We start from the raw sequence: 25646 nt of genomic DNA, 5'->3' as shown, positions 1-25646 counted from the left end.
CCATGTAAGTAGAAGTTATCATAATTGCTTATTTGCAACAGCACACAATAGAAATCATTTTCAAAATTTCAAAGATTAGGGTCTCAGCTCTACAGCTGGAATTCTCATCCTTTGATCTAAAATACTTTGGAATATATTTACATATCTCAATGGCTATTCTAGTATTTTCCAAATCAGTTTAAATTTACTTTAACACACACAAACATTAGCCCCATACAGTATATTAGGGATATGAGGCTGCAACAGAACCGAACCAAAAACAATACGTAGGGTGTTGCTCTTGAAAATGCTGAAAATCATGATAACCAAAGACTTGGGATCAAATACTTTATACCTGATCATTAGGCTTGGGCATAATGTTTCACCATTATCCTATGCAACCTGGGTATACAATACAGAATAGTTTCATTATTTTGAGGGCGATCATGTTTCTCTTCCTTCCTAACTAATGGTACAGCTTTTATCAATATCTGTATATTCAATGATATATGCAGGGTAAATCTGATGCTTATCAAAGATGACAAAAGTGGAGGGATTGGTCACATTGTCCACCCAGCTGTCACATCTGGTGACATTTTGAGAAGGATAAGTGTATTCCATTTTTCCTTGAACAGATGTTCCAACCAAGACTTGGGCAACAAACATAATCCTGTTTTTGGCACTGCTCTTATGATTGATATGGGAAGACCTCGCATCTTTTGCAAAGTAAATACCTAGAAACAATCAGAAGAGAGCAAGGATAAGGATGATATTGGAAAAGAGAGCGATTAATACATAACACATCACCACTTTACGGCTTTGATGCAATATTTCCACATGACCTGAAATCATATACACCATTACCACTGATGTTAAAATGATTTAAAATACATCTTGCCATATTAAAAATATAAACATTTCCACACAAATAATATCTTATTTGAGTGTCACTATAAAAATTATAGTTAAAGCAAGGCAAGTTAACAAGCATTTATTAAAAGTCTACTTCATGTCAGTTACCATATAAGCACGAGGGGTGAGGGGGGTGGGAATGAGAGAAAGACAAAAAGCAATTCATAATCTAATGGGAGCAGAACATGTAAGCAATTATGTACAAACAAGAGAAAGTCAGGAAAAATTTGAGATAATGAACACAGGGAAGGTGCTAATGTGCACCAAGGAAAAGGTTTCCTGTAGAAGGTGGGATTTTAACTCATGAGAAACAGCCAGAAGCCCAATTTTGCTGGATCCCAGAGTTCAGAAGGGCAAATAATATTTAATAAGGTTGGAAAGGTAGGTTGTGGCTAGGTTGTGAAGGGATTTAAAGGCTAAACAGAGAAGCTTATATTTGATCATAAAAACAATTGGGAGGCTTTGGAGTTTATTGTATAGGGAAATGACACAGTCAGATTTGCAATTTAGGAAAATTGTGTTAGTAGTTGTGTGGTGGAAGGATTACAGCAGAAACTTGAGGCAGGGAGAACAATTAGAAGCATATTGTTTTGATGAACTACATAGCTATATACTGAGGCATTTGTTTTTCAAGCTTTAAAAAAATTTACTTAATGGGGGGGTAGTAGGAGGGACAGATTAAGGAAAAAATACTTGTTACTTGAAAATAAAAATAAAAACTTTTTTTAAAGAGTAAAATTGTATTTACTTAATTTGTATATATGTTATATCACCTCAGTAGATTTTGAATTACCTGAGGACAGAGACTATTGTTTTTGCTCATTATTGGGATAATCTTATTATCCTGTATCAGCCATGGTACTCCATATCATCATTCTCTGCCTTTGTGACTAGAGGGTAGGGCTATGAACTCCAAAGCTCCATTTAAGGAGGAAACCCAGCTCAGATTTCTCATCTCTCACCTGGTTGTACCACTTTGGAATTCTGCCATTATGACCCCAGCTCAGGTGCCTTTCCCACCTTCTAACCCTTACCCCCCAAAGCCAGAAACTTCCCTTTATGTGTCTGCCCTCATTAGATTACAAGATCCTTGAGGGCAGGGGCTTACTTTCTTTTCTCTTTCTTTCTCACTTGCTCTCAGCACATAGTAGGTACCTAATATTTACTGTTTACTTAGTATTCCTTTCACCTAGCACAAATACCTGGTCATAGTACATACTTAATAAATGCTTCTTGAATTGAGTATGGATGGACATTCCTTACAAATCTAAAATACATTTTGATCTACCTCTGTCATTTCATTAGCATGGGAAATTTTACAAATGTGGAAAATCCTTCCACCTATGCAGATCCATGACTTCTTTGTAATTTAGGTTGGGTTTTTTTTTCCAGTTATTATTCATTATTTTTTACTCTTTATTTAAAAATTTTTAAATAATATTTTATTTTTTTCCACTTATCTGTAAAGACAATTATAGCACGCATTTTCACAAGATTTTTAGTTCCAAATTTTTCTCCCTCCCCCCTTCCTAAAATGATAGGTAATTTGATATGGGTTATATATGTGCAATTATGTAAAACATATTTCCATGTTAGTCACAGTTGTGAAAGAAACAGATCAAAAGAAAAAAAACTATGAAAAAAGTATGCATTGATCTGCATTCAGAGTCCATCAGTTCTTTATCTGGATGTGGATATCATTTTTCATCATGAGTCCTTTGTACTTGTCTTGGATCATTATGTTGCTGAGAGGAGGGAAGTTAATCATAGTTGATCATTACATATCATTGCTTATACTGTGTAAATGTTTTCCTGGTTCTGTTCATTTTACTTTGCATCAGTTCATACAAGTCTTTCCAGGTTTTTCTGAAATCTGCCTGGTCATCATTTTTTATTGCATAATAATATTTCATTACACTCATATACCACAGCTTGTTCAGCCATTTTCCAATTGATGGGCATCCTCTCAATTTCCAATATTTTGCCACCATAAGAATGACTGCTATGAATATTTTTTATACATGTAGGTCCTTTCCCCCTTTTTTAAGATTTCTTTGGGATACAGACCTAATAGTGGTATTGCTGAATCAAAGGATATGCACAATTCTGTTGCCTTTTGGGCACAGTTCCAAATTGCTCTCCAGAATAGTTGAATCAGTTCACAACTCTACCAACAGTGCATTAGTGTCCTAATTTCCCCAACATTTATCATCTTCCTTTTTTGTTAAATTAGTCAATTTGATGGGTGTGTGGTGGTACCTCAGAGTTGTTTTAATTTATATTTCTCTAATCAAAAATTATAGGGTACTTCATATGCCTATGGATGGTTTTGACTTCTTCATCTGAAAACTGCCTGTTCATATCCTTTGACCATTTGTCAATTGGGGAATGGCTTGTATTCTTATAAATTTGAATCAGTTCTCTATATATTTGAGAAATGAGGACTTTATCAGAGATACTTGCTATAAAGATTGTTTCCCAGTTTTCTGCTTCCCTTCTAATCTGGTTGCATTGTTTGTGCAAAATTTTTTTTAATATAATCAAAATTATTTTTTACATTTCATAATGCTATCTCATTTGATCATGAATTCTTCCCTTCTCCAAAGATCTGACAGTTTTTCTAATCTGCTTTAAAGTGTCACCTTTTATGTTTAAATCATGCAACCATTTTCACCTTATTTTGGTATACAGTGTGATATACTGATCTATACCTACTTTGTGCCCTATTGTTTCCCAGTTTTCTGAGCAGCTTTTGTCAAATAGTGAGTTCTTATCCCAAAAGCTAGGGTCTCTGGGTTTATCAAACACTTGGTTACTATGGTCATTGATTACTGTCTTGTGTACCTAACCTATTCCACTGATCCATCACTCTTAAACTTAGTCAGTACCAGTTAGTTTTGAAGACTACTTCTTTATAAAATAGTTTGAGATCTGGTATCACGAGGTCACCTTCCTTTGTATTATTTTTTTCATTAATTCCCTTGATATTCTTGACTTTTTGTTCTTCCACATAAATTTTGTTGTTATTTTTTCTATCTATTCTATCAAATAATTTTTTGGTACTTTGATTGGCATGGCACCAGATAAGTAAAGTAGGTTAGGCAGAATCATAATTTTTATTACATTGGCTCAGCCTACCAATGGGCAATTGATACTTTTCCAGTTGTTTAGATCTGACTTTATTTCTGTGAAATGTTTTATAATTGTGTTTATAGCTCCTGGGTTTATCTTGGCAGTAGACTCCCAAGTACTTTATATTGTCTACAGTTATTTTAAATGGAATTTCTCTTTCTATCTCTTGCTGTTGGGTTTTGTTGGTTATATAAAGAAATGCTAATGATTTATGTGGGTTTATCTTATATCCTGCTACCTTCCTAACGTTGTTATTTATATAATTGACATATAATATAACATACAAATTTATATTCATTATTTATATGTATTAACATAATTATGTGATATATAATAATTTCAAGTAATTTTTTAGTTGGTCCTCTTTATAAAGAGTGATAATTTTGTTTCCTCATTACCTATTCTAATTCCTTCAATTTCTTTTACTTTTCTTATTGCTATAGCTATCAGTTCTTCTACTATATTGAATAATTGTGGTAATAATGGACATCCTTCTTTATCCCAATCTTATTGGGAAGGCTTCTAAGCTTATGCACGTTACAGATAATGCTTGCTAATGGTTTTAGATAAATACTACTTATTATTTTAAGGAATGCTCCATTTATTTCTAAGTTCTCTAAAGGAATGGGTGGTATATTTTGGAAAAAGCTGTTTTGGCATCTATTGAGATAATCTTATGATTTCTGTTGGTTTTGTTATTGATATGGTCAACTACATGGATAGTTTTCCTAATACTGAGATAATCATATGATTTCTGTTGGTTTTGTTATTGATACGGTCAATTATGTTGATAGTTTTCCTAATATTGAACCAATCCTGCATTCCTGGTATAAATCTCACCTGGCCATAGTATATGATCCTTATGATATATTGTTGTAATCACATTGCTAGCATTCTGTTAAAAATTTTTCCATCGATACTTGTTTGGGAAATTGGTCTATAATTTTCTTTCACTGTTTTAGCTCTTCCTGGTTAAAGTATCAGCACCATATTTATGTTGTAAAAGGATTTTTGCAGGGTCCCTTCTTCCCCTATTTTTCCAAACAGTTTATATAGTATTGGAATTAATTGTTCTTTAAACATTTGGTAGATTTCACTTGTGAATCCATCTGGCCCTGAGGATCACTCTCATTTCTTTTCCCAATTTCTCTTCTACCTCTCTTATTTGATTTTTAAGCTCCTTTTTTAACTCTTCTATGAGTTCTTTCTGGACCTGAGACCACTTGTTTTTTGGGGTTTTGCCCATTGATGTTTTGACATTGTTGTCCTCTTCTGAGTTTGTGTCTTGACCTCTTCTGTCACCATAACTTTTTACGGTCAGATTATTTTTTTGTTTTTGGCTTTTGCTCATCTTTTTTTGGCCTTTTTCCTTTCTTTTAAATTTGAACTCTGCTCCTGTAAAGGAAGGGTTACTGTCTCTGGTTTCCTGTGCCCAGGGCTGCAAGCCCTGGCTGTTTACCTGATGCTGCACTGAGGCCCATGGGGGACCCTAGTGTTTAGTGCTGTGCTGGGAGAATGGGATGAGGGGTGGCTGGTGCTGCTAGAGGCCATAAGGGTCTGACACTTACCTGGTGCTGATCCGGGGTCCCAGTACTGGTATCTGGTGTTTGGAGGCCTATGGGATGTTCCTGCATTGGCTTCTGCCTGTTTTCCCAAGTTACACTGAAGCATGTGGAGTTCTGGCCACTAGAGGCGGCCTGTTTGACCAGGGCTAAGCTGAAGCATGTTATGGTTCTCAGAGCTGGAGGCTACCCATTCCCCTGGCTATTATGAAGCACATGGTAGGGGTCTTGGTGTTGGCATTTGCCTGCTTCACCACACTGGGGCTCCATACTTCCCATTGGTTTCTTGAGGCGGGACTTGCTGCTGGCTTCCTTAGGTACTTCTTGTCCTGGACTGTGCTCTCCTTTTATCAGAGTGAGACAAATCTTTCCTGCAGCCCTTCCAAGTTTCTTGAACTAAAAGATTGTTTAACCCCACTTTTTTGCTGGTTCTGATGTTCCAGGGTGTTATTTTATATGGGAGAGTTATGGTGATTTACTACTTACTCTGCCATCTTGGCTCCTGGAAGTCCTCAGATTTTTGTTTTCTTTTCTTGTTTGTTTTTAACAGTTCAGAGATTTTATTCTAATAGCTTTAATTACAGTGCTTGTTTGTAGAAATGGAAATTCAAAACAAGTATATAAAACAGTTGATAACTAACTGTATATTGAAAGCAGTAAGCTTTCACAACACCAAACAAATCAGTTCCGCGTTTTTCCAAAGATAAAATTCAATAGCTCCAGATTCTTCAGTGTTTAGCAAAACAGAGAAGAAAAAAAAAAAGAAAAGTTTTGGGGGGGTTTTTTTTTCAGATGGTAAATCTAATCCTATAGTATAAGGGGCACTAAAGGACATTTCATACATCTACAAGTAGAGGGATTGTTCCAAAGTAGGACCAAATTCTTCTAGAATAGAATGACTCACCAAGTTTGCACACTCAATTTATTTTTTTCCAAAACTTAGACATTATAGAGAAATGTCTGGTGTTTTGAAATATGTCCAGCCAAGCTTTGGGGCTAACAGAGGCTGTGTTTACTGTGGAGAGGTTTCTGGAGTAGTTTCAAACAGAAGCATTACCCATTTGACCAAAATTAAAAGGCTGATTTTTTTGTTTTCCAAATAGCTCAAAAAGCTCTTCTCAATGTTTAATCAGCCATCATTGTGTCCTTCCTAAGAGTTATTCAGCTGTGATGGAGAACTAATATAACTTAGTTTCAGAGTTATTCAGAGCACTGAGAGGTTCAGAATTATCTGGCTAGAAGTGTCCAAGGTAGGAGGTGAACTCTGGTTGGGGAGAAGTTTACTTTGAGTGTGGCCACTGAGGGGAGGAAAGCATTTTTAAAAGCCTCCTACTTAAAAATATACATATATTTTTGTTCATTATCTTTTGTGAGGCAATCAGGGTTAAGTGACTTGCCAAGGGTCACACAGCTATTAAGCGAATGAGGCCATATTTGAACTCAGATCCTCCTGACTCTAGAGCCACTAGCTACTCTACTCTTTTTTTTTAAATCTTGTGTTTTAAAGTACCTTTCATTCTAAACATATCCTTCCTTTCTCTCCTGTTTAACAAGTCATATCTTGTGTCAAAAAATAAAAATAGGAAAAAGGTGTTAGTAAAATCAATTGCCTTCCAATATATTTGATATCCTACCCCTTGGCCTGCTCCTAAAAGGGTGGGAAGCACATCTTTCTCAATTCTCTACAGCCAAACTTTGTCATTATACAATGACATGATAGCTTCCTACTTTTTTTTTCTCTTTGCTGACTTAGGAACCAACTCAGATGTTATGCTACAGAAGAGATGAAAGTGCTTCCTGACAGAACTACTCTAAATTTGCCTTAGGGCAAAGCCTCCATCACTTCACCCTACTTATATACTTGGATCAGAGTGAAAACACACATTCTACTTGGTCTGTTGGAGGAGAATTCTTCTTGATAAGCAGTTAAGCACCAGTGATATTTTATATTGGAAAATGGCTCTTTCCCAGTTGCTAACCAGAGTCTCCTCTAGCACACAGAGAAGACAGAATGATGGAGGGGTGATAACCCAAAATTTTGTAAAGTGTGTGAGAAACTGTGGATTAGAAATAATATGAATTCTTAACATTCAGGGTCATTTTATGATATATTTATGACAACTTTGAGTTAAAGAGGGCTATGGTGAATCTACTATCTAATATGAACTTTACGAAGTGAATTAGAAGAAATAAAATTTCAAAGAAGCATGGGAGTTCATATGAATGCAAGATGACATAACTAAGAAAGGATAATGTCTATGGAAATGGGAGGAGCTACAAAAGAAAGCACTAAAGGCATGTTTTCATGGAGTACAACATGAACATCCATCAAAGCTCCAGGGTCTTAGATATTTTCTAGGATATGTTCTAAGCATCATAGAAAGTAAGTCAGTAATCATTACTGTGCTTCTTGATGTGTCTAATAATAGCAAGGTTATAGTAAGGAAGCTTATTGATAAGCTGATTAAATGGCTAAAGATCGGCAGTGCAGAAACTTTCTAGGGGTACTTAGTCAAATGATGACCAGCATTATGGATTCCCAGTAAACTTCCTTGCTTTGTCAGAGACTAACTACCTCACAAGAACTTATAATTACGAACCAGCATGTGTATAAATTCATAGAGCTATCAAACAATGCTATGTTCCACTGATTATGGGGCTTCATGTCTATTGATAATTTATCCTCAGTGCCTTAGGGGAGACCCAAGGTCTTACATCTTTAAAAATATAAACTGAAATTTGACATGTTTATTGAGGTGCACAGGTGCTGATGACTATTCACTTCTGAAACAGAAGAAATGAGGGAAGTGTGGGTTTCAAACAGCAAATATCAAATGCTAGCTAGATAGTGCACCAGCTAGAGTGTACAGCCTAGGGTGAGGAAGACTCATCTTCATGAGTTCAAATATGGCCCCTGGGCAAATCACTTAATGCTGCTTGCCTCAGTTGCCTCATCTATAAAGTGAGCTGGAGAAGGAAATGCCAAACCACCCCAGCATCTTTGCCAAGAAAACCCCAAGAGGTGACACAAAGAGTCAGACACGACTTGTACAAAAGCTAATTTCAACAAGAGGAAAGATTATCAAAGATAATCATGTTTACATGAATATAACTTCTATTTAGAGAAGTAGTGTGGTGTAGTAGATAGAGCACTGACCTCAGAGTGAAAAAGATGTGTTTTCAGGTCCTGTCTCTGAAACATACTGGCTGAGTAACCCTGGTCAAGTCATTTAAATCCTCTCTGCCCCAGGCAATTCAAAGATTATAAACTGAAAAAGTAGGTGATGATAGGCAGCTAGGTTGAGCAACGGATAGAGCACTGAGCCTGGAGTCAAGAAGTTCCAAGTTCAGATCCAGCGTCAGACATTCACTATCTGTGGGGCTCTGGTCAAGTCACTTAACCTCTGCCTCAGTTTTCTCATCTGTAAAATGGGAATAAAAATGGTACTTACCTCCCAGGGTTGTTATGAGGATAAAATAAGAAAATGTACATGAAATACTTTATAAAAATGTATGTGTTATACAAATACCAGCTATTATTTTCATTACCATAACTTATACATATAGTACAAACCTTTCCCATATTTTACTTCATGAAGTGACTGGAAGCTCCAGTCAAAATTGTAATCACAAATCACACGCATGTTGGATGGGTCTGCTGCATGAAATAATGTCTTTTCATTTCCCCCATTCAACATTGTGCTCTTCATCCTGATGGGAGAAATGTCAGCATCAATGTACAGAACAATACTCTGCCCCTCTGTTAATAAGATCCCAACCAAAGTCTAATATGAACAGTACTTTGTTCTATCAGCCTTCAGCTTCTTTTAATCAGTCCAACAGCAGACTCAGGTTAGAGCCCCTAAAAGGGACTGAAACTTATATAAAATGAAGTCTGCATTATTATATATATAAAATATAGACATATATATACGAAATGTATACACACACACACACACATATATATATACATACATATATATAAAAATAAAAGGGACAGAAATACATAAAATGAAATCTGTGGGGAAAAAACCTGCAAGAGACACAAATTTCTGGGCTATTAGTGTGGCTAAGCAAGTATATACCTCAAAAGAACAGGTCTTACAGTACTTGGGGCGGTTTTGGGGTAGTTATCTAGGTGGCTACGGGGCACCATAGTGCTGAGAGTGCCAGGCCTGGAGTCAGAAAGACCTGCTTTCAAATACAGCCTCAAACACTTAACCACTGCTTAATCCTGGCAAGACATGTGTCCTCTGTTTGCCAATCTCCTCATTTGTAAAATGGGGAAAAAAATAGCCACACCCACGTCGCAGAGTTGTTTTGAGGATCAAATGAGATGAAAATTGTAAAGTGCTTCTCACAGTGCCTGGCACATCATCAGCCCTATATAAATGTTAGCTACTATTAGCACAAACATAACATGGCTACAAACCGCTGAAAATCGTTCCAGAGCGATGCATTCTGATTCCTCATTATCTTTTGAATATCAAAATTTTTCATGGTATCATTAAAGCAGGATTTGATACTACTATATTCAACGGATGTACTCGTGACCTCGAACAACTAAAATAAGAAAATGAAAAATAATAAATAGGATATAAAAAAGCATACTGCCAAGACAGAAACCCAGGCTTCTTATATATTTCTCCATCATATCAGAAGGGAAAAAATGGCTAAAATAAAGGCAAATAAAATGTTTATCAACCAAAATAAAAATGTTTCTCTCTTTTGCTGGTTTTAATTCACTTTTATCTAAAATCATTAGTACCACTTTTGCTTATGATTTAGTATAGCATGGTAAATTTTAGAAAGTTTCATTTTGGATCTATTCGAATATTTCTGGATTAAATTCTTGTTAATGGCATATTATTAGAACCTATTTTGTTTCAGTGGAGAATATAATCAGTTTGCATTTAGTATTTCAAGTGTTAGGTTCATTTTTCATAATTCTAATTGGAAAATGAGTCTTCCTAACTCCAGACTCAGCACTCTCTCTACTGTGCCACCTAGCTACTCCCTAGACTGATTGAGACCTAAATATTTTTGTTCTATTTCTCTTAATTATTATTATTCTAATTTGTGTTGTGGTCTAAAAAGTTACTTTTTGCTTTTCTGCCTTTGTTTATAATTGGTAAATTCCAACACCCCACCCTACCTCCATCCCTCCCTTCTTCCTAACATCCTTGTTTTTGTTGACATCATTCTATTAGTCAGTCAGATTCCCAACCTTGGAGTCATCACAACTCCCTCATCACTCATATCCAATCACTGATCAAGTCTTGTCTATTTTTCCTCCACAATATATCTTGCATCTGTCTCTTTTCTCCTTTCTCCACTTGCTGAAACTAGTACTCTAATGTAGGACCTCATCATCTCTTGCCTATGCTACTGCAATAACCTCTCGATCGGTCTCAAACTTAGTTTGTCCCCTCTCCAAACAGCTGTCAAATTGTACAGATTCGATCAGGGCATATCCTTGCTCAAAAATTCCAGTGACTTCTCATTCTTCAGCTACGATCACCTTTCACCCCTCCCACCAGGAGCTAAGTTCCTCTTCAAGTGTGTTTCCTCCCACATTATCAGTATTTTCTATGCCTAAGACCCCTCCCTCTCTAGTGTACCTTCCAGGGAGCTTGATCTTCTTCGGCAACAAAGGACGAACACACAATGCAGAGAGTAACTTCCCTCCCTGCCTCATTTGGCTACCTTTTATACATTCTATTCCCTCATTATAAACTCTTTACAGGTAAGAAGTCTTTTTCGTATTCTCAGCTCTTAGCATAGTGCCTGGCACATAGTGGGCCACACACTCTTGACTATGTGACTGAATTGTCTTTTTAAAGGATACCCTTAATAAATAGTTACCTAATCTGAGGACTTTCTGATGCCTTGTCCTTGGCTTTTGACATGTATTTCCTCTGTTCTGCCCAGACTGACTCTCTGGCCTCCAGGATTTTAGCTCACTCTAGACTAGCAAAATGTGAAAACGCCCTGATTTCTAGACCCTAAACTAGGACATTAGTGAATGACCTCAATCAACAATTCCAAGCTGAAACGTACTCAGCTTTCTAATGTGATCTGTTCTGGTCCCAGTCCCAACCCTAGCAGTTCTGTGTGCTAGTATGACAGGCTGTCTATGAGTATATATTTCAAAACATATACTAGCTAGCTAGGTGGTGCAGTAGATAGAGCCCTCAGCCTGGAGTCAGGAAGATCTGAGTTCAAATCTGACCTCAGATACTTACTAGCTATGATACCCTAGGCAAGTCCCTTGACCTCTGTTTGCCTCAGTTTCCACATCTGCAAAATGGGGATAATAATAGCATCTCTCTCCTATGGTTGTTGTGAGGACCAAAGGAGATAATCATCGTAAAGCACTTAACATTAGCACAAAGTTAACACTATATAAATGTTAGCTATTATTTACCAGAGGGCAGATCTGTGCTTATACATGTGTACAAGGTAACAGAGAGGGCATTAGGACTTTAACAGGAAGGGTTAAATTCCTATGACCTATACAGCAGGCAGTAACTTTTTGTAGGTCCTACATTGTTTATCCCTTTATTATAATGATAGTTTAATACACACACACACTATGATGGGGTATACAATGAGGGGTAGATAGGAGGGCTTTATAATTAGGGAGATAACCCAGGGCATTCCCATTCCACCTCTATATTCTTTTTTTTTAATATAAAATAAAATTTATTGCCTGTGAAATAACATGAATTTATTTGAATGCATTTCCCAGTCATTTTACATAGAAAATCACTGCATCCAGCTATCAAGTTGGCATTTTATACTAATCACAAAGACCATTATAACTTAATTACATTTTAAATTCTTATTTATGAAATTTCCAAAGCATATCATCTTAATGTCAAATATCAAGTGTATTTTGCATTAATGTGTGATCTATCTATAGAGGATAAAACATTACAATTATCCAAACAGGAGAATACATCTTATTTTAAATGAGGCCATATTATAATTTAGTTTTAGGATAAAATCAAATCAAATCTGGAATTGCAATTACATATTATATCATTCAATCTCAATTTTTCCCAAGTCCCACCAGCTGCTAGTACCCCCTCTACATTCTAAGGCCAGGGAAGTAGTTTCAATAATGAGCAGCCAGCTTCACCCTATTGCAATGAGATTAATGAGATCTATAATTTTCTTATTAATTGACATGATATATGCAGTGATTTAGATTCATTATTATTATTAGATATTTAGATTTGTTGGAGTTTCCCTACTTTCCAGGGGACCCTGACTTAGAAGTTGAGGTTGCAGCTAGAGTGACCAGATCCCCTGACATGCTAATAACCCCTGCTCTTGTAACTGCCAAATGAACTGAACGAGCTGCCTCACTTCTGTTCTTGGCTATGCTAACCCTGGTTCTGTGCCCTGCTGAACAATCAATCACAAGGCTGACCTTGAAGACCCAAGAATGCCTGTGTTGTGGTCCAGCTGTGGACTTGGAGACTACTTAAGACTCAAGAATCCTTGTGTTATGGTCCAGTCATTTGTGGTTTTCACACGTAAAAACCCTACACCTGCCATAAGCAGGTGAACCCTGCTTCTTAGGAAGGTGGACTTTGCTTGGAAGCTCCCTTTGAAATTAAACTTTTGTTTGATTCCTGACTCTCCTGTCTCTAGCCTGCTCTGTTCCTACACTTTCTTACTTTTCTAATTGCTCTTTTTCTTGTCTCCTTTAATCTTCATCCTCCTCTTGTCCTCTAAATGTGGATCACCAAGATTCTGTTCCCAGTCTCTTTTTTCTCTCTACTCTCTCTTTTAAAAAATTATTTTTAATACTCATTTTTTTAAAAAATTGAGTTCTAAATAGTCTCCCTTCCACCCTTCCCCTATCCATTTTGAAGGCAAAAAATATGATATTAATTATACATGTGAAACCATGCAAAACACATGTCCATGTTAGCCATGTTGCAAAAAAAAAAAAAAAAAAAAAAGCAAAAACCAAACCCAAGAAAAATAAAGTGAAAAAAATTATCCTTCAATCTAAATCTAGACTCTAGCAATTCTTTCTCTGGAGATAAACAGCATTTTCCACCATAAATCCTTTGGAATTGTCTTGAATCACTGAATTGAGCAGAATAGCTAAGCCATTTACAGCTGATCATCAAGCAATATTGGGGTTACTGTGTACAATATTCTGGTTCTGCTCATTTCACTTTGCATAAGTCTTCCCAGGTTTTTCTAAAAACATCCTCTTCATCATTTCTTTTTTTAAAAAAATTTTTAATCACATGTAAAAGCAATTTTTAACTTTTATTTTTCAAAATTCTAAGCTTAAAATTCTCTCCCTCCCTCTCCTCCTCCACCCTCATTGAGAAGGCAAGCCATTTGCTATGTTATACATGTGCAGTCATGCAAAACATATTTTCATGTAAGTCATTCTGTAAAAGATAACAGACCAAAAAATAAATAAAAAGAAGAAATAATAAAAAGAAAAATATAGTTTAAAAAAGTATGCTTTGATCTGCATTCAGATTCTATCAATTCTGTCTCTGGAGCTGGATAGTATTTTTCAACATAGGCATTTTGGAATTGTCTTTCATCATTGTATTGCTGAGAACAGCTAAGTCACTCACAGTTGATCGCTGTATAATATGGCTGTTCCTTTGTACAGTGTTCTCCTGGTTCTGTTCACTTCAATCAGAATCAGTTCATGTAAGTCTTTTCAGGTTTTTCTGCAACCATCTTGTTTGTCATTTCTTATAGCTCAATAATATTCCATCACAACATATATCACAATTTGTTCTGCCATTCTCCAATTGATGGACATTCCCTCAATTTCCAATTCTTTGCCACCACAAAAAGAACTGCTATAAATATTTTTGTACATACAGATCCTTTTTCTTTCTATTATTTTTAAAAATCTCTTTGGGATATAGACCTAGTAGTGGTATTGTACTACCACGTGCATTTTAAAGGGCATGCATAGTTCTACCCTCTGGGCATAGTTCCAAATTGCTTTCTAAAATAGTTCACAGCTCCACCAATGATGCATTAGCGTCCCAATTTTTCCACATCCCCTTCAATATTTGTCATTTTCCTTTTCTGCCACATTAACCAATTTGATAGATGTGAGGTAGTACTTCAGAATTGTTTCAATCTGCCTTTAATCAAAATTGATTTAGAGCATTTTATATGACTATAGTTTTGATTTCTTCTGAAAACTGCCTGTTCATATCCTTTGAGCATTTATTGACTGGGAAATGAATGATATTCTTATATGTCTGACTCAATTTTTTATGTATTTGAGAAACAAGCCTTTTATCAGAGAAATTTGCTGTAAAAAAATCTTCCCAGTTTCTTGTTTTCCTTCTAATTCTGGCTACATTAGTTTTGTTTGTGCAAAAGTTTTTCAATTTTAATTTAATTGTAATTTAAATAATCAAAATTATCTATTTTACTTCCCATAATCCCCTCTATCTCTTATTTGATCATAAATTCTTCCCTTACCCGTACATCTGATAGTAAATTATCCCATGCTCCTCTAATTTGCTTATATTACTCTTTATGTCTAAATTATGTATCTATTTTGACCTTATCTTGATACATAGTGTGAGATGTTGATTTATACCTAGTTTCTACCAAACCATTTTCCAATTTGCCCAGCAATTTTTGTCAAATAGTAAGATTTTGTTTCCAAAGCTTGGATCTTTCGGTTTACGAAACACAAGATTACTATTGTCATTTGCTACTGTGTATTTTGTACCTAATCTATTCCACTGATCCACCACTCTGTTTCTTGGTCCCCAGATTGTTTGGATGATTACCACTTTGTAATACAGCTTGAGATCTAGAATTAGCTAGGCCATGTTCCTTCACATTTTTTTCATTGATTCCCTTGACATTCTCGACCTTTTGTTCTACCAGATTAATTTTGTTATTATTTTTCTAGCCCTATAAAGTAACTTTTTGATACTTTGATTTGTGTGGCACTGAATATGTAAATTAATTTAGGTAGAATCATTATTTTTATTATATTGGCTCAGCCTACCATAAGCTATTCCATCTCTACTCTCACTCCTTTGGAATTCTCCTTCACTATCTTGGCTTCAACTACAATTGCTATACTAATGACTCACAGATCTTTGTCTTCAGTTGTGACCTCTCCTCCAAGCATCAGGTCTGTACCTGTAATTACTTATAAACTCTTATCTATCTAGATATCAAATTCTAAAATGAGGGAGTTGAACTAAATGGCCTCTGAGATCTCTTCTGGTGCCAAATCTCTGATACTGTGAATCTCTAAATTTATTTTACAGTGTTCAAAAATAAAGTCTCTCCCTTCACACCAGTTTTTTTCTCTGACTTCGCTAATTCTCTGTGGAGGATGACCTTTCATCCAGGTTTCCACGGACTTATATTTGATTCATGCCTTTCCCACACCCCTTATAGTGTTACTAAATTCTATCAGTTCTATCTTCACAGCATATTTCACATTCATTTCCTTTTCTCAACTTCTACTACCATTACCCTAGCTCAGGTTGTCATTACTTCCAATCTGGACCATAACAACAGCTTCTCTATATATCCTCTTCCTTCCAATCTGTCTTTCAAATTGCTTCAAGAATTCACTTCCTTGTGCATAGATCTGGTCATATTACTCCTCTGCTCAAAAATCTCTAGTGGTCCCCTATTGCCCACTGAGTAATTCAAATTCTTTGACTGATTTTCAAGGTCCTCCAGAATACAAGGCCACCCTGTGTTTCTGGGCTTAGCTCAGGTCACAATTCTAGTCATACTGGTCAGCTTTGGATACAACCCTCTATAACCCCTAAGCTAGAATTCTGAACTTTCCCATCTCTGTGATTTTATTAATTTTATTCCTTATGTTTAAAATATCTTTAATTCCTTTTTTTCCTGCTGAAATACTATTTTAAAGCCAAAGTTAAATGTGCTTATCATTTTATATGGCACATTCCAGTCACTAATGTTTATATTTTATCCCTGTATAAGACTATGAGCTGCACAAGGACAGGGACCATGTCTCATCCAAACTTTGTATGTTGCCCAGAACACAGTCCTATTCCCAGTGCTCTTGTTTCATTACATACTTTAAGAAAGTTTACATTTTGTATGTTCCCCAGCACTTAGTGCAGTTTCCAGCGCTCTTCACCAGTTAGATAACTTAAAAATGTCTCTTACATGAACAAATAAAAAAAACACACATTATCAGAACGGTATGACAATAATTAGTCTAGATGGAATTTACAAGCTAATGAAATGAACTTTTGAAGATTAGTGAATATAGAATTTTTTATTACATACCACCTTTTAAAAATAATTTTATATAATTTATCCCTCTCAGTATACCCCCAAATTCAATAATAAACAAAAAACTCTATTATAAACATATTGTTTAAAAAAAATCTCACAATGACCATGCCCCAAAATGTCGATCACCCTCTGTATTTTAATCCATAACCTCTCTGGAAGGAAGTTAGTGACGTTTCAAATTCAGTCTCCTGATTTCTTAGAATGAATATCATTGCATTTAACAGAATTCTAAAGTCTTCCAAAATAACTTTTCTCTATACTGTTGCTGTCATACACATTGTTCTCCTAGGTCTCTTGCCTTTGCTCTGTATCAGTTTACAGACATTTTTACAGACATTTTTGCAGTACCCTCTGAAATTGACCATTTTGCCTTTTCTTTATGGCAGAATAATACTGTTATTACATACATCACAACTCGTTTAGCTATTTGCCATTAGGAGAATATCCCCTAAGTTTCCAATTTTCAGCTGCAATGAAGAGAGCTACTACAAACATTTTTGTAGATATATGTCCTTTTTTACTTTTGATTTGATGGCTGGCTCAACAGGTTTGCATAGTTTAGTAATTTCTTGGCCTTAGTTCCAAATTGCTTTCCAGAATGGCTAGTCCAATTCACAGCCCTAAACAACTGTGCAATAGATTACTTGTTTTTCCACAGCTTTTCCAGTATTTCCAGTATTTTCCTCTTTTGTGATCTTTACCAGTCTGAGGAATGTGAAATAGAACCTAAATGTTTTAATTTTCATTTCTCTAATTTTTAGTGACTTAGAGAAATTTTTTTCAAGTTGATAGAAATTAGATTTCTTACTTTGAAAATGTGCTGTTCATATATTTAAACCAATTATCTATTGGGGAATGACTCTTAGTCTTATAAATTTGAATCAGTTCTTTATATATCTTAGATATGAAGTCTATATCAGAAAAACTGTTACAAAGATTTTTTTCCAAGTCACTTGTTTCTCTTTTCATTTTAACATTAGATTTGTTACATCTAGTGCAAAAACTTTAAAATTTTATATAATAATCAAAATTATCCAGTTTATCTGGTATGATGCTATTATTTGTTTAATCATGAATTCTTCCTCAATCTGTAGATCTGAAAAGTAATTTTTTTCCTTGTTCTTGTTTGTAAAATGATATTTTACATCTAAGTCATGTATCCATTTGTAGTTTATCTCAGTATATAGCAGGATGTATTTGAAACTAATTTCTGTCATTCTGCTATCTAGTTTTCCCAGCACCGTTTGTCAATCAGTGAGTCATTCCCTTAGTAACTGGGACATTTAGTCAACATTATGCTACTGTTTCTGTATGTTATGTACCTAATCTGTACCATTGAGCAGCCTCTCTTTTCATTTAACTACTATGAAATAATTTTAACAATAACTATCTTGTAGTACAGTTTGAGATCTGGTACTTTTCCTTCCCACTGTTTTTTATTGTTACTCCTTAAATTATCAACCTTTTGTTCTTCCACATGAATTTTGTTATTGTTTTTTTTACTTCTAACAAAACATTCCTTTGGTTGTTTGATTAATATAATAACTAATTAAGGACATTAATTTAGGTAGTCTTGTCATGATCTACCCATGAGCAATTAATGTTCCTCCAATTATTTAAGTCTACTTTCGCTAGGATTATATAGTCAGATTCACTTAGTTCCTCAGGATATCTTGGTAGAAATGCTCCAAATGTTTGCAATTTCCGAGGGAGCAGCTAGGTGGCGCGACGGATAGAGCCCTGAGTCTGGAGTCAGGAAGATCTCAGTTCAAACTTAGGCTCACTTGCTAGCTGTGTGCCTCTTGCCAAGTCAATTAACGCCGATTTACCTCAGTTCTTTATCTGTAAAATAAGGATATACTGTAGAAGGAAATGGCAAATCCAGTATCTTTACCAAGAAAACTCCATGGACAATATGGTTGACAGTGTCATGAAGAATTGGACATGACTGATTAAATAGTAGCTATTTTGAATGTAATTTCTCTTTCTAGATCTCCTTTATGAGTTTTGTTAATTACATATAGGAATGATAATGATTATGTGGCTTCATTTTATATCTGGGAACTGCTAAATTTACAAATAAATTCAATTAATCTGTGACTAAGGTGTTCTAAGTGAATCATATCTACAAAAAAAAAGTGATTTTGTTTCCTCTCTTATCTTTTCTCTTACTTGTCTTATTGCTACAACTATTTTTAGCCTTATTTTTAGTAGTAGCGGTGATAATGGACATCCTTGCTTTATTCCTAATTTTACTGGGAAAAATCTCTAAGTTTTATCCATTATATATAATGTATGCTTTTGAATTTGGATAAACACAATATACTCTTATCAATGAAAGGTTCATTTCTGGAGTTCTTACTAGAAATGTATGTTGGTATCTATTAATATTATGTGACTGTTATTATCTGTACCAATATGATTTATTATATTTATAGTTTTAATCATACTGAATAAACCCTGCATTCCTTGTATCAACTCAACCAGGTCATATAGCATAATTTTCTTAATTATGCTGTGTTAATCACCGTGCTAGCTAAGAAGTTCACAACAACATTGATAATCTATACTGGTTAGTAGTTTTCTTTCTCTGCTTTTTCCTTTCCTAGATTGGTATCAAGACCATATCTGCATAATAGAAAAAGATTGGAAGGGTAATTTCTTTTCTTATTGCTGGAAACAATAATACGTACAGACTACACTGCAATTCATTGTTCCTTAAAGGTTTGTTCCAGGCTCTCTCTCTAGCTACCTACAATTCCACAAAGACTGCCTTATCTGAACCTGCACAAAAGAGCTTCCAAGTCTTCCTGCATTCTCTCTGTTTAACACAGCAGCTGCCTTGCATTACCCACCACCCACTTTCTAGCTACACAAAGCTCTCCAACACCTCTAAAATGAACCCCCAGAGTCAACGATAGCCTACCTAAACGAATTCCTCAATGGTCAAAATATTCCCACCATGTCAATCTTATACCAATAATTCTCAGTTCCCATTCAGAAGCTGCCATTGTTCAAATGCCATTCTTGGTCCCCAAGGGATTGTTTCTGTGTTCCTATTCCGTTTAACCCAAACCCAGCAAATGTCCCATTCTAAAGTCACCAAACCTTTCACTGGGCTCTCTGGAAATGCTGTGCCTTTGGGAACAAACTAGATTTCACCTTAAACCTTTTCCTTTCTTGAGCTATTTTCTTGTACTCAATGAGACCTGGATCCCTCCTGATGACACAGCTTCCATGACCATTCTTTTCTAGCATTTTCACTCATACACCTGACTCGTTGATTGGGGTGAAGAGATAGAATATTCGTTCCTCCTCATTGATACTTCAAAGTTCCTCCTCTGCCGCCATCACTTGGTAAACTCTTCTGAGGGTCATTCGATCCATATTTATCACCTAATATCAAGCTTCTAGTAGTGGTTGTCCAATATCCTCCAAGATACTCTTTTCCTCAACTCTCCCATGGATCTCTTTCTCACCTACTCCTTCCCCATTTTAAATGAGAATCTTGCCTCATATTGCACTGGGAAAAAAAAGTCAGGCCATTCACCAAGAGCTCCCTCTTTCCCCTTTCTCCTCATTTCACATCACTCAGAAGTCTTTCACCACCATCTCTACCACCTTTACCTCATTTCACACGAAGAGTGCCTCTTCTCTCATTGTCAACATGAACCTTTCTACATGGACAAGTGATCCTATTCCATCCTTTCTTCTCCAGATCTATCATCGCCACTCTCAGTAATTTTCCATTTTTCTGTCTACTGGCTACTTCCTTACTGCCTACAAACATGCTTTTATCTCCCCAATTAAAAAAAAAAACCTCACCACAAAATCTCCCTCACTTATTCAGCCTCTCCCTGCTAACTATCTTCACTTATTAGCTGTGTGATGCTTGCCAAGTCATTTAACCTCTATTTACCTCAATTCTTCATCTGTAAAATGGGGACACACTGTGGAAAGAAATGGCAAATCCAGTATCTTTGCCAAGACAATCCCATGGACAACATGGTTGATGGGGTCACAAAGAATTGAACACGACTGATCACATAATAGTTATTTTTGTGACTAAACTCCTGAAAAGTCTGTCTGCAATCAATGCTTCCAATTCCTTTCCTCCCATTCTTCTTAACATTGAAGTTAGGCTTCTGATGTTTTCAACTGCATCCTTTCTCCAAAGTTATCTTTTGATTACCAAAAATAATGGCTTTTTTTCTCAGTCCTCATCCTTTTTGACCTCTCTGCAACCTCTGATACTCTAGATCATTCATTTCTCCTAGATATTCTCTTCTACTCTCTAGACTTCTGTGTCATTTCCCTCTTACTTGTTCTACCTGACTGCCCCTTCTTAGTTTCCTTTGCTGGACCATCATTCAGATTATACTCAACTCTGTCCTGGACATTCTACTCTTCTTTCTCTTCCCTATTTCACTGAACTCAATAGCTTCCTTTGATTCAACTACTGCCTTTGCAGATGATTCTCAAATATTTTTTTCCAGCTGTAACCTCTCTCCTGACCTCAATCTTGCATCACCAACAGTCTAAAGGACATCTCAGAGTGGATGTGTTGCAGACATCTTAAACAACATATCAAAAACTAAGTATCTTGCCCCCTGAACCTGTAGATCTTCCTAACTTTCTTAGGAAGGTACCACCTTCCTAAGTGGTGAGGGTACCACCATCCTCACGATCACCTAGGGTCACAACCTAGGATTCAATCTCAGTTCATCACTTTCTCTCACCCCTTCCCCAATATCTAATAATCAGCTGACAATGCCTATCTACCTTCCCTTCCCCAATGACATTGGCCACCTTGCTTTCTTGAACATGACATTCTATCTCCCAACTCGTAACATTGTCACTGATTGTTCCAAATGCTTGGAACCTTTTCCTTCCTCATCTCTGACCCCAGACTTCTGTTTATACTTAGCTAAAGTCTCACCCTCTCCAAGAATCTTTTCTCAGTCTATCTTTATCTTAGTACCTTAAAAAACCATATATATATATATATATATAATATATGTATATATATATGTGTGTGTGTATGTATGTACATGTCTTGTTTGTACGTGTTTCCATATTGTCTCCCTTCCATTCAAATGTGAGCACTTTGAGAACAGGGCATGATTTTTACCTTTTCTTTTATAGTATTAGTACTTAGCACAGAGCCTGCCGCATAGAAAGTGTTTAATAAACTCTCACTGATTTGTCCTGGAGTTTTTCATTTGGGAATTCATTTACAGCTTGTTTTATTTCTTTTTCAAATATTGAATTATTTAAAGGCTATCTCTTTTGTTGTTATTAATATATTTTATATTCTTGTAAGTTAATGCGTATACATTAAGTATTGATATTAACTCACCGCCTCTGGTACCTTCATGCCTAAATGTAATTCTCCTCTTTTCATCCTATTTATATTTACTGTAGTCTTATATAAAATCATGATTTCTACCCCTGGTTTTTTAGTTCAGCTGAAGCATAATAAATTTTGCTTCAGTCCTTTTGTGTAACTCTTTGTGTTTCAAGTATATTTCTTGTAAGCAACATATTGTTGGAGTATGATTTCTAATCCATTCTGCTATACTCTTTTGCTTTATGGGTGAATTCATCCCATTCACACTCAGGATTAGGAATGATAAATGTGTATTTCTCTCCATCCTGTCCTCTTGCAGTTCTTTTTTGTCCTCATCTCCCGCTTTACAAATAAAGTAGTAAAGGATTTAGTTGGACACGTGATATAAATGAAATAGCCTGTTTTCTCTGCTGCAACTCCTCTAGTTCCCTTGCCTTACTCTTGATTTTTAACTTTCTTCCTTTTTAATCCCTTCACATTCCTCTAGAATTCAAATGTTTTGTTAATCATCAGTCCTTTAATTATCCTTCTGCCTCAAACTCTCTTTTGTCCCTATCTTCTATTACCCTTTTGAGTTTAATGTATCAATCTTCCTTTATCTAGTTCAGAGGAAAGTGAGGTTAATGGGAAGTTAATTCCCTCCATCACTCAATCAATCATATATACCCTTCATTTTAGACACTTCTTTTATATTATGATTTCCTTGACCATCTGCCTTCTCTTGCCAATATTGCCCTGTTCCTATCTGTGTTTTTCCTAAGACGATCAAAACAAAACAAAGCTGCCCAGACTTTCTGCCATTTTTACCTTTCTCTATAAATCTTAAAGATATTAGGATTCTGAAAAGACATTTGTTTCTTATCCCCATAATTTATAAACAACTCATCTCCATATATTCCCTTTGAATTTAACAAATATGTGTACTTTTCTATTTGTCTTGGTACCTTCATTCTCATTTCAAAATATCTACTCAACTTTGACCTTTTATTAAAAATGCTTAAAAATTCTCTATTTCTTTAAAGGTCCTTATTTCCCTGTAGTTTACTTAAGTTTGCCAGGTAGCTTTTCCTTGGTTGTAAGCCTCTATATTTTACTCATTGAAATGCAGTATTCCAAGTTATCTTCTCCTGAATAGTGGCAGTTATCCAAGTCTTGTATAACCTTCACTGTGGTCCCTTAGTCCTCGAACTCTTTCTTTTTTACTGGTGTAGTATTTTTTTCCTTTGACTTGGAATTTCTAGATTTAAGCTATGACCTGTCACTGTTCACCATTTGGTCCATATGAATTTTAATAGGATACTATTCTTGTGTGAGATTCTCTACTGTTTCTTCTAACATATCAATCTCTTTATAATTCTTTTCTCCCTAGTTATTCCATTTTATGACTATCTTTTCTTCCTCTTGTAATACTTGTGGACAGTTTCTTTTATCTGAGGCTTTCCCTATATTGTGGGATTGTTATTCTCCTGTGGGATTACTCCCTGGGCATCTCTCAAACAAAAGTATTTCCTCTTGGTACTTGGATTTTTCCTTAGTTTGCTCATCTCATCAGCCCTAGTATCTAGGTTGGAGAATCAAGGTCTACAACTGAAAGGCATGGGCAGGGATTGTCTGGTCCTGGCTGTGGTAGCCTTTAAGAGACTCTGGGGCTGCCTCTTGCCACAGAGTTCCAACTCTACCTGGGGTCCTTTCCCCTTGACTTCTGGGCTTAAGGATAGGCTAGTTTCATTCAATGGGCTTTCTTCTCAGGCTTTGGGGATGTCCTGACCTGACTTTTGCTAAAGGCCTTTTACCCACCACTGGTGTCCTGCCAGACCCCAGTTAGAGCTCCTCAGGTTTCCTTCCTTGTGCTGGGCTCCAGCAGTGACAAATTAAAAAGACACCCTGGACTGCTTTGCCTAGTTTTTGTCTCACCACAGGTCTCAGGGTTTCTAGTGCTGTACCCAACTCAGAGTACCACTCAGCATTGCTTGGCACTCTGCTTTTCACTTAACCTGGCTTGTCTATCTCAGGGACTTCACAGAACAGGATTCTGGGAGTCCTCCTGGGAATTCCAGGTCTGGGTTGAGGACTCTAGAAGTAATTTTTCTCATTTCCTTTTTGCATTTTCATTTTTAAAATTTTATTTTTGCAGGGCAATTGTGTTTAAGTGATTTGCCCAGAAGATCTTCCCTGCCCCATAATAGGTCTATATGACTTGCTTTGAGCTTTGGCCCAGCCCACAGCCTGAGTTACATGGATCCAATGGTGGGAGGAACTTGCTGAATGGGTAGAGCAATAAGGGTGCAGCAGGAAGAGAGAGTAAGGTAGAGCTGACACAGAAGCAGCAGGCAGAGCACAGCAGAACAGCTAGCCTGGGTGAGAGAGGGGCATTTTATGTAAGGGTGCTTGTTTGCAGGGCGACTTGATGGAGGGAAGGTTTAGGGATGGCAATCCTCCCTCTATTGGTATTGTCTACAAACTTCCTTGTTACAAACCATGGAATTGACTTTCTGGTATCTGAAAAAAATATTTTGGTTTTGTCTTTGAGGCAGACAATTTATATTCTACGAATTTACCCTGGAAATATTCCTGCGTATGCATGGTGGCTGCTGTGGGTATCACATTGGCACTACACAGGATCACAAAGTTAGTGTCAAGTGTTTTGAGGCCAGATTTGAATTCTGGTCCTCCTGACTCCAGGGTCAGTGCTGGATCTACTGTACCATCTAGCTGCCCCTCTTTTTTTTCACTGATTTATTTTAAACCTAAATAGCAAAACCTGAATAAAAGAAACATATTACAAACTTAAATACAAAATAAGAAAAAAAACGCATTGCCATGTGTACAGCAGAATGTAAGAGAGGATTCAAAATATACAATAAATTTCCATTTCAAGAAAGCCTATATGATAAATACTACACATTGTGTTCAGAGCTACCTATGGAAGTTTTCTTTGGTTTTCTGCTGTACATTTTTTACTTTGTTCTTCCCCCCCTCTTTTCTCCCCTAAGAAGTCTGCAATAAGCATGGATATATATATATGCACGTATATCTGCATATATGTACATACACACATGCATATATATAGACCTACACATGCAAGCATACACATACATATATTTAGATCTCTATAATCATACTCATATACAATCATATGCATCTTTGTGAGACTATACAATACTTGTTTGTCCTGTTTCTCTGAGGGTGGATAACATCTTCCTTGTTAAGTCCAAGTCTTTCCACATTTTCCTAAGCCCACCAACTCATCATTTCTTACACTACAGCAGTATCCCAACCTTACACTGTCTTATTTTAGTCTAATCCAGAGGTTCCCAGACAGATTTGGCCTACCACCACCCCTTTCAAAAAAAAAATGTTACTCAGCACCACCCCTGAAAAAATCTACTTTCTTT

The 25646-nt window shown here is 36.1% G+C and overlaps 1 protein-coding gene across 3 annotated transcripts in view; it reads right to left on the bottom strand.

Annotated features, from left to right (window-relative positions):
- Nucleotides 1-313: 313 nt before the first annotated feature.
- ZC3HAV1 (zinc finger CCCH-type containing, antiviral 1) overlaps nucleotides 314-25646 on the bottom strand; it is an 88580-nt gene continuing 63247 nt past the window's right edge. For 2 of the 3 annotated variants that reach the window (XM_072652590.1, XM_072652587.1), the window contains 3 exons: nucleotides 10018-10148; nucleotides 9160-9296; nucleotides 314-713 (listed from right to left, as the gene is read on the bottom strand). In XM_072652590.1, the coding sequence (XP_072508691.1) occupies nucleotides 442-713; nucleotides 9160-9296; nucleotides 10018-10148 (540 nt within the window). In that variant the 3' untranslated portion in view covers nucleotides 314-441. Of the gene's footprint in view, nucleotides 714-9159; nucleotides 9297-10017; nucleotides 10149-16862; nucleotides 18744-25646 lie in introns of those variants that run through there. The other variant, XM_072652592.1, reaches the window with a different exon arrangement.

The sequence above is a fragment of the Notamacropus eugenii genome, chromosome 3, assembly GCF_028372415.1.
Source record: "Notamacropus eugenii isolate mMacEug1 chromosome 3, mMacEug1.pri_v2, whole genome shotgun sequence".
Classification (NCBI taxonomy): Eukaryota; Metazoa; Chordata; class Mammalia; order Diprotodontia; family Macropodidae; genus Notamacropus; species Notamacropus eugenii.
Note: the sequence above shows the minus strand (reverse complement) of the source record. Positions and strands in the feature narration are given on the sequence as shown.